At 32.6% G+C, this 10,205-nt stretch overlaps 1 protein-coding gene across 3 annotated transcripts; it reads left to right on the forward strand.

Moving 5' to 3' along the window:
• Positions 1–3,746: 3,746 nt before the first annotated feature.
• LOC103492462 (short-chain dehydrogenase/reductase 2b-like) lies at positions 3,747–10,005 on the forward strand. 3 transcript variants are annotated; one of them, XM_008452861.3, is made up of 6 exons: positions 3,747–4,012; positions 4,459–4,554; positions 6,015–6,258; positions 6,547–6,624; positions 7,006–7,191; positions 9,429–10,005. In XM_008452861.3, the coding sequence occupies exons 2-6, from the start codon at positions 4,523–4,525 to the stop codon at positions 9,804–9,806; spliced, it is 918 nt and encodes a 305-aa protein (XP_008451083.1). In that variant the 5' UTR covers positions 3,747–4,012; positions 4,459–4,522; the 3' UTR covers positions 9,807–10,005. The 3 variants fall into 3 exon arrangements, with proteins under 3 accessions (XP_008451083.1, XP_050937391.1, XP_050937392.1); XM_051081434.1 differs by lacking the exon at positions 3,747–4,012 and adding an exon at positions 4,319–4,369; XM_051081435.1 differs by lacking the exon at positions 3,747–4,012 and having other exon boundaries at positions 4,354–4,554.
• Positions 10,006–10,205: the final 200 nt, after the last annotated feature.

The raw sequence follows: 10,205 nt of genomic DNA on the forward strand, positions 1-10,205 counted from the left end.
TGTTGAAATTGTTATTGATCAAGAAGGAAATCCAAAAGGAACTCGAATTTTTGGTGTGACAGACCGTGAGATAGTTATACTATTTGAATGAAATAAATTAGTAGATTGTGTATCACATATATACCTTTTCAAATCTGTAACTATTTAATAAAAAAGAATGCTAATTAGATCAAAATTGAAAGTCACCAAGAATTTTCATTTATCCTGGGTAAGGACGCTATTGCTAACACAATAACCTCTATTCACAATTCTGACATGAATAGAAAAGAAATGGTTCGAATACCATCTACTAACATCACCAAAAATATTGTGAAAAAACTTTTACGAGAAGGCTTTATTGAAAACGTAAGGAAACATCAGGAAAGCAACAAAGATTTTTGGGTTTGAACCCTATGACATAAAAGAAATGGGAAAGGACCATATCAAACGATTTCAATTGAAAACGAATCAGTCGACTTGGTCTCTGAATATATTCTAACTATAAAAAATTCCTAGAATTTGAGGCGGAATGGGCATTGTAATTCTTTCTACTTCTCGGGGTATAATGACATACCAAGAAGCTCGAAGGGAATCAACAATGAAATTTTTTGTTATATATGGTAATCTTTATGATATTCAAATTATACACAAAAGTTCACTATTTGTAGAAAAAAAAAGTGATTTTATAGTTTATGATACCACTCCCCTTTCATTAATTGAGACTTTGAAAGATGTTTCGTTTGGAATGAAAGAGCAAAAAAGGATTTCTAAAAGTTTCATTACTAAATCACTTATCAATGATATGTTTTGGGTTTGTTTAGATAATGAGGATCCAATTCTAGGTTACGTTTTAGGAAGGATTCAAAATAGTTTGATCCATATACTAGGTAATAGAGAGTCAAAATTTCAACAAGTTGTTACGATTCAACTAGGACCAGAAGGTGTATAATTTATATACTATGAAACAAATATTCGAATGATTAGGTAAAGTAGTCTTTTTACGTGCAATATTCTTTTTTTGTAGGGAGATACAATTCAAAATAGAAAATTTCAAGAAACTGATTTTCTTTCCATAAATAGATTCAAAATTCAGGTAAGGAATCAAAAATATGAAAATAAGGGCCTCCATTTGAAAAATTTGTGAAAAATGTCGTCTGATACGTAGGTGGAGACGGATTATGGTAATTTGTTCCAATCCAAGACATAAACAAAGACAAGGATAATCTTTAAAATACAAATGAAAAAGGACCCCTAAAGGCCACCCACAATATATACATTAAAAAGAAATGAAATGATTTGTTTTGACATGAAATGGATATATCCATATATCTCTAACTTAGATTTATGAGATGAGAAAATATGGCAAAACTCATACCAAGAATCGATTCACGTAGAAATGGACGTATTAGCTCACGTAAAAGTATGCATAGAATACCAAAGGGCATTATTCATGTTCAACCAAGTTTCAACAATACAACTATGACTGTTACAGATGTACAAGGTCGGGTTATTTCTTGGTCCTCTGCTAGTACGTGTGGATTCAAAGGTACAAGAAGAGGGACACCATTTGCTGCTCAAACTGCAGTAGGAAATGCTATTCAGGCAGTAGTGGATCAAGGGATGCAACGAGCCGAAGTTATGATAAAGGGCCCCAGTTTCGGAAGAGATGCAACATTAAGAGCTATTCGGGGAAGCGGTATACTATTCAGTTTCATATGGGATGTAACCCCTATGCCACATAATGGTTGTAGGCCCCTTAAAAAACGGCGTGTGTCAAAATCAACATTGAAGAGAAATTTCAAGAGAAATAAATAATTCAATGATTTTATCAAAAAAATATTACTATGGTTCGAGAGAAAATCAGGGTATTAACTCGGACGCTAAAGTGGGAATGTGTTAAATCAAGAGCAGACAGTAAGCGTCTTCATTATGGACGCTTTATTTTGTCTCCACTTATGAATGGAATATTATAGGCATTGCGATGTGAAAAGCTTTGCTTGGAGAAATAGAGGGAACATATATCACGTGTAAAATTTGAAAAAAAAATCCCACATGAATACTCTACCATAGTCGGTATTCAAGAATCAGTACATGAAATTTGAATGAATTTGAAAGAAATTGTATTGAGAAGTAATCTGTATGGAACTTGTGATGCATCTATTTGATGATTTATTTTATTTTATCCTATTATATTTCTTAACTTGTTTTATTTTTCTGTCTTTATTAATTTTTCATATTTATATGTTTAATATTTCTTAATTTATTTTTTCATCAAAATTAGTTAGAATTTTGCATTAGCTATTTTTTTTTTTAGAAATTTTCATTAATATAACAAACTGCTAAAATATTTACGGTCCGTCTAACAAAATCTATAAAGTTAGTCATTTTTTAAATATTTCAGGTTTTCCCTTTCGTCTTTTTCTCCTCTCCGCTGCGATTTTTTCTATCGTCTTTCTTTCTTTCCTCTTCTTTTTTTTCCGCTGCGATTTCTTTCCATCGTCTTTCTTCCTTTCCTTTACTTTTTTTTACGTCGTTTAGATTTAGGTAACCAAATTTGATTTCTTTCTATCGTCTTTCTTCTTTTTCTTTTCTTCTTTTTTTTCCCGCAATTTCTTTCCATCGTCTTTCTTCTTTTTCTCCTCTTTATTACATTGTTTAGATTAGGGTAACCAAATCTAAAAGATCGTCTATAAAAAGTCTTGAAAAAAAATCATTTATATTGAAGTAGCCAAATTTAAACAATTGTGTACCAAAAGAATTTTTTAAAAAATCATTTAGCCAAATTTAAACGATTGTGCGGCAATGAATCTTGAAAAAATAAATGATCATATAAACAAATCTAAATGATTGTGTATCAAAAAAATCTTGAAAAATTCGTTTAGCCAAATCTAAACGATTGTGTACCAAATTTTTTTAAAAAAATCGTTTCAAATATAAACGATCTTGTAGCCAAATCTAAACAACCAAGTCTAAACAATCGTGTAACCAAATTAAACGATTGAATTAAAAAAACAATCGTTTAGATTTGGCTCCAAATCTAAAGGATCGTGTACCAAATATATTACGCGTGTGGTTGACGGAGCATTTTTTGTATTTTTCATTATGGGCCTACGAGCTTTTTCCATTTTTAGAATTATTTTATACGATATAAATATTTTGTCGTTTTGTTATATTTTTTAAAAGACCTAAGATAATTATTTAGGTTATCTATAATATTTTACAACCACGACATTTATCAAATAATATAAATTTGAGTTGAATTTAAATTAACATTATTTAGGATAAATAAATTGAATGAGAAATAATATTTCAAATCAAATTTTAACCACGTATAAGTAATAAAAAATATTGTATTAATTGACTTGCATGTATCTGATCATGTTAATGTTCTATAATCAATCTTTTCATATTTTAATGAATTCTATATATATCTTTTATATTTTACATAACTTAATTAGCATAAAACTAAAAAAATAAGCAAGAATATCATAAAGAAAACACAAAAATGAAAAACAATAAATAATTATCAAACAAATTCGTAAAGAACAGTTATTACATAATGTTGTTTCTTGTTTTAAAAAAAAAAAAAAAGAAACGAGCAATATGAAAAAGAAAAAACATGAAACATGAGCATTATTTTTTATATGATCTGGGTTTTTTTTCTATTAAAAGATGGAATTTAATATATCTACAATATATATTATATTTTGGAAATGGTTTTATAAAAAGTTTCCCACTTCGTCTTTTTTAATAAAAAGTTATGATGAACAATATCTACAGTATCCACCTTTTCAATAAGATAACATTTTCAGTGTTCATCAAAATCAAAGACGATAAAGCTTTTGGCATTGCATCTTTGCGCAGAGTTGGAAGTGGATTAGACAGCGCAAATGGGCTTGGCCAAGAGCTTTCCTATTCGTCACTGCCACTCTCTTCTTATACGAATCGAATAATATCACTCCACACTCTCTGATCTCAAAAAATCTGCATTCCCTTCTACCCTTTTGCCGATCAACCCATTTTCGCCTACAAGGTAACCCTTTTCTCTTTCTTTCTTCAGCCTTTTGTTATGTCATGAGCACCAGGTGTTTGATGAAATTACTTTGAGAACTCTTTCTTAATAATACTTGTCTTCTCGTCTTATATATGTTGTGGGGTCCTTTATATCTTTATGTTTGGTTAGAACATTTCAATCATTTTATGACGTGATGACTGTGAAAATGTAGATTGTAATGAATATTAGAGTCCACACAAATTTAGAATGTACATACACACACATACCCACATATATATTCATCGTGCTTTTTCTTCTCGATTATTAGAGCCACTAAAGAAGACAATCTTAATTAGGATAGTTGTAGAAAATATCTTCCTCCAGAGGAACTAATATGTAGGCTATTATCACAATGAAATTATTTGTGATTTGAACACCACGTAAAGAATTCATCGACAAATCATGAACTTATTTGAACTTGGCAGGTTCGATATACAAAGTACTTTATATTAAAGATTCATCAGTTCGGGAGTTCTAATTGTAGCAAGAATGGAAACTAATGGAAATCATGTAACTGAGAGGTATGGTGTTACTTCAATTCAATGTAATATTCTTTGATATTTTGTCTGTGTTCTTTCCCCGATGAGACAAGTTTTTGCTAATTTGAATTTACTTTTGGTGCCTAACTTGAAGGGAAAAAATTGACTTCGGGTTAAAGTTTCTTAACTAGTTGATATGATCTTTTCGGATTTCTTTTAAGAGAAATTATTATAAAAAGACAAAACTATTGAAAATATTTACAATATACAACTAATTATCGATAGATTTTGAAACTTTGCTATATTTGTAAATATTTTAGTTCATTTTGCTATATTTATATTATATTTCAATTTATTATATTTTGTAAAGAAATTCAAAACCAATTAATGTTAATTATGGTTAAATTACAGATAACCGTTGAACTTATTTCCTTAGTTTATTTACAAGAAACCTCAATTTTATATTGATATCTCACTTTATAAACTTGAAATTTATTTAGTTTTTGCAGTAAACAAGTTCACTTATTCAATATAGACTTAACTTTTTAATCCTAAGTTAACAAATGTTATCCATGAATCAAACATTCCCTAAAGAACATTACGATTAAGAAATTACAATATCAGCAGCCTTTTTGAGATAATTGTCTCTCCCACAAACCATCCATGAACTAACTTACTAAAATATGACCTCCCCACAAGCCCTAACTACCTCTATTTATATACAAGACACTCTTAGCTAATTACATTGATATCCTCTAAAAAGTACAAACACTTCAGTTTGGATAGCATGTCTATGTCCAACACATGTCCGACACTTGGACACTCTGACCCATGGTGGATGCTTGCTAGTGCTACAAACGTATTAGACATGCATAGATGATAGAACACTCGTTGAGTAGACTAAAAAGGCACATATATGACAATAATAGTAACTTTTGAGCATGGAGTACATCAAGCTAAGTCTTTTAAGCATATAAATGCATCAATTCATTTACTATGGATTTTCTTTTACTATAAAAAATGATATATATATTTGAAAATGAATATTTTAATAAACGTGTACCTGCCGTGTCGTGTCCTAGATTTTTAAAATATGGTGTGTCACTGTGTCCGTGTCATGTCTGTGCTTCTTAGGATATCCTTACTAGTATTCCCAAGATACCCCCTATCAGTATTCTTACATATCAGGGAGAGTGATTATGATTTCTAATTGTCTCTCTTATTTCAGAATTCTGCCTATGATTACAACTTGTTTATTTATTCCAACTGTTGTTTATTTATTTCAACCTTTATGGGTTGACTTTGTGGTAAAAAAAGAGGTGCAGTCTCAATGACTAACCAAGAGGTCATGAGTTCAATTCATGGTGGGCAAATACATAGGGTCAAGCGAGTTGTCTCCTGAGATTAGTCGAGGTGTGCATAAGCTATACTAGCCTGACACTCATGCATATTAAAAAGAAAAAATGGAAAAGAAAGAGGGGTTTGAAAGTTATTCTTCGCAGGTATGGTGTAGTCACCGGAGCAAACAAGGGGATTGGTTTTGAAACAGCTAAGCAACTTGCTTCTCAAGGCATAACTGTGATTTTGACAGCCAGAAATGAGCAAAGAGGATTGGAGGCTGTTTCAAAGCTCCATGAAATAGGTTTACCAAATGTTGTCTTCCATCAACTTGATGTGACGGACCCTGACAGTATCCAGTCTCTGGCTAAGTTCATAGCTGACAAGTTCGGCAGGCTTGATATCTTGGTAAGATTTCAAATGATTCAATTTCATTTTTGTCATTTGGTTGGCTATAAATTTACCAAATTCTTTATGGCCATTTACACGCTCAAATAAAAATTAAAATTGAAAAAGACAAAGAAAGACAACCCCCACCCCTCCATATCTATCTGCATGGGAACTGTTTGGTGAAAAAGACAGAAGAGAGTCCTCTAGGAACATTTTCTCGTGGTTTGAACTTGAATAAAAAAGAAGAAAGAACAAGGTTTTATATTTCTGTTTTCCTTTTTGTTCATAATGAATTGACTGTTGCAGGTAAATAATGCTGGGGCTAGTGGGGTTGTGGTTGATGAGGAAGGATTAAGGGCCTTGAATATAGATTTCTCCTCTTGGGTAATATTACCTTTCTTTTAATTCATTCATGTATATTCATAACTTGTTTAGTGGACCGTTTCCAAACACATTTTTTTAAAAAAAATTATTCTCTTATTTAACATTAATACTAAAAGCTACATTTTTGTTGAACTCAAAATCATTTCGTACTACTGACCTTCAACTTAGCTCAACTGGTTAAGGTATGAGGCTGAAGGCTTGAATTCTTTAACCCTGTGTATTGTTGAACTAAAGAAAGATAAATTTTATTTTGAAACACTATTTAATCAAATATCAACTGAAGCAAACTTTTTAAAACAGCCACCTGACTTGTTTTCAGCAGTATGTCATATCTGTGAGTTCGGAGGAATTTGTCTCATCCATGATTACACTTAAATGCAGCTCTCAGGCAAGGCAACGAACTTGGTTCAGAGTGTGATAAAGACAAATTGTGAGAAGGCAGAAGAAGGCCTCAACACAAATTATTATGGCCTTAAAAATGTAACAGAAGCCCTTCTTCCACTGCTACAGCAATCCTTGGGAGGAGCAAGGGTTGTGAATGTCTCCTCTCTCAGAGGCGAATTGAAGGTATTGCACTATTCTTTATCTTTATAAACATTTCTCAAATTAGTCTACTGTTAGGACTCCTTCCCTGAAACTTAGAAAATCCTAACAAAGATGAAGAAACAGAGAAAGTACTCTGCTACATTTATATGGATATGGAAATCCAGAAACGTTCACAAGAGTCAACAGTATAACACTAAATGTAAGCATAACAGTAAAGGTCATGACAATAAGAAAGCAAGAACAAAGACTAACTTCACAGCTCCTTCGAGAAGACTGGTATCTTCTCCCAAAAGCTCTCAACAGCTTTTCCCAAAATATGACCTACTTTGGTAATCCCCATTAAACATTCCTTATATACTCCTCACGAGCGGACTAGAAACCTCCCCACCCCCTGCCTTCTGTGTAATTCTCATCTTGCCCTTCCCTGATTTCTTCTTTTATACATATGAATGATTGGAGGCCTCACATCTACGATGGTTCTTTTTAGGGAAAGAAAAATCAAGTTTTTCTCTAGAACTTCTAGCTGTATGATTTTCTCATAATTTTGTCAAATTGGACCCTAAGCTTTAACAAGAATTTCACTCTCTGCTAATTCTCTATCTTATTTTACAATAAGCACGTTCAAAATTTTAAAATGTTCATTAAGTTCAATGAAAGTCCAGGTGACATAAAATTAAGGACATGTTTGGGGCTAGAAATGGAGTGGGCTATAATAGTCAACTTCTTTTTTGGGGTAATGTTTAGTTTTGATTGAGGATTAGGATTAGGATTAAAATAACCAACATATCATTACTATTCTTTAATCTTAGGGGTATTTGTTTCAAGTGTTGGAAAGTTCGTTGACCAACTTTCAGACACCACCTCCAGTGATCATTGCCGGCCAATCTCTGACCACCACCTCTAGTGACACCATTGACAAACTTCCGACAACCAACCCCGACGACCACCTACCAACCTCCGATTGCCACCGATCAACCTTGAAAATTTTTAATAAAAACATTTATTAAATCCTTTAGGGTTTAGACTAATCTTCGGTGATCGTCGTCGACCAATCTCTGATCACCACCTCTAGTGACTCCATCGGTAAACTTCAGACAACCAACTCCAACGACCGTTGCCACCAATCAACCTTGAAAATTCTAATAAAACACTTTTAGGGTTTAGGCAATGACAATAAGAGTTCTGGTGAGCTTGTTTATTTGTATGCCCTTGTATTCTTTCATTTTTTTCTCAATGAAAGTTATTTGCCAAATTCGCGGGACACATTTTTCTTACCTAAAATGCCCCCTCCCCCGAACATTATTGGCTTCCACCTAAAAGGAATTACCTCAAGAACACAGGATGAACTCAAGAACCAATCAAATATAGAAATATCTGAAAATGTAGTGAAATATGCTATCTCATAAGAAAGATGCTGGAGCCGGTGGAGTTACCTTGAAGAATGTAACCATGTAACCCCTAGCCTTTTATGAAGGCTAAACTCTCCAAAATTCCACAATTAGGAAATAACCACAAAATTCTTCACACCCTTCCTTCCTCTCAACCCACTCTTTCTATCTATAACTAAAACCCGAACCAAAAAACTGGTTATTTACTAAGTTGCCCCCTTCTAATACTGATACTAATACTCTATTCTACTAGTTCTCTAACCAGTGGCCTTACACATTAAAACTCTTGCACTTGTGTTGGTCTGTCTGATGATGAAAATTACCCCTTGTACGGTTGATCTATTCACTTTCCATATTTTATTTTTGAAACTTCACAACTAAAAGTGTTTTCAATCCTTATGGATTGTGTCGGTGGTCGTTGAGACTAGTGAATAAGTTCAAACCATGGCAGCCACACTAATTTAGAATTTAAATTTTTAAGAGTTTCTTTCATGACTAATTATAATGAAGTTAGATAGTTGTTCTAAAGGATGAGCCTAGTGCGCACAAACTTTTTCTTCTCTCTTTCTTTTTATTAAATAAATAAATAAATAAACGTATGACAAAAGAACTAAAAACAAATTTATTTTCAACCTTTTATTGTTGAACTATGGAGTTACTTTTGGTTGAGAATTCCAAGTGAGCACATACAAAAAGAATTAAAAATTTTAAGAGTCTTTTGAAAACTGAACATAAACTTTTGTACTAAAAGATTAGCTGAGGTACACGCATAAAAAGAATAAAAGGGGGTGAGAAAATGACCTTATTTGTCATAAGAGAACTACAAATGATATCATTTGATGATTTGACAATAAAATTACTGTTTGGCAGAGAATACCAAGTGAGCAAATACGAACAGAACTGGGGGATGTAGAAAATTTGAGTGAAGAAAAGATAGATGGAGTGTTGAAAAGATTTCTACATGATTTGAAGGAAGATAGATTAGAAGTGAATGGATGGACAATGATGCTTCCACCCTACAGCATCTCCAAGGCTGCAGTGAATGCTTACACAAGAATTCTTGCAAGAAAGTATCCAAAAATGTATATAAACTGTGTTCATCCAGGCTATGTTAATACTGATATCAACTGGCGTACAGGAGTATTGAGTGTAGAAGAAGGGGCTAAAGGTCCTCTCAAGTTAGCTCTTTTGCCAGATGGAGGTCCCACAGGTTGCTATTTTGACCAAACTGAATTGGGTGAGTTTTAATTAACTCATTGCAAACTGCTATGAAACTTCACTTGTTTTATCAAAGATGGAAGGGTTTCTAGAGATTTTTATACGGATAACCCAATCCTAGCAACCTAATATGTATTTGAGTATGGTATTCTGCATCGCACAAGTACATCTCACCCTTTGTAACATTGCCACTGTGATGTATGCTATGACTCTCTTATTACCGCCGGAAGTTTGGAACATAGCTTAACTTTGTTGTTAGTTGATGATTGGTTCTAATATTCCAAAAGGTGGAGGCACCATAAGATGCTAACTTTAGTTTTCCAAATAGAGAATTTGAATGGTCAAAATGGTTTAGCTCAATGCGACTGTTTATTATTCCTTTACTTTTTGTTTGTTCTATAAAGTTTATTCTTCTTTGATTAAAAAAAT

This window comes from Cucumis melo, chromosome 2, assembly GCF_025177605.1.
Source record: "Cucumis melo cultivar AY chromosome 2, USDA_Cmelo_AY_1.0, whole genome shotgun sequence".
Taxonomy (NCBI): Eukaryota; Viridiplantae; Streptophyta; class Magnoliopsida; order Cucurbitales; family Cucurbitaceae; genus Cucumis; species Cucumis melo.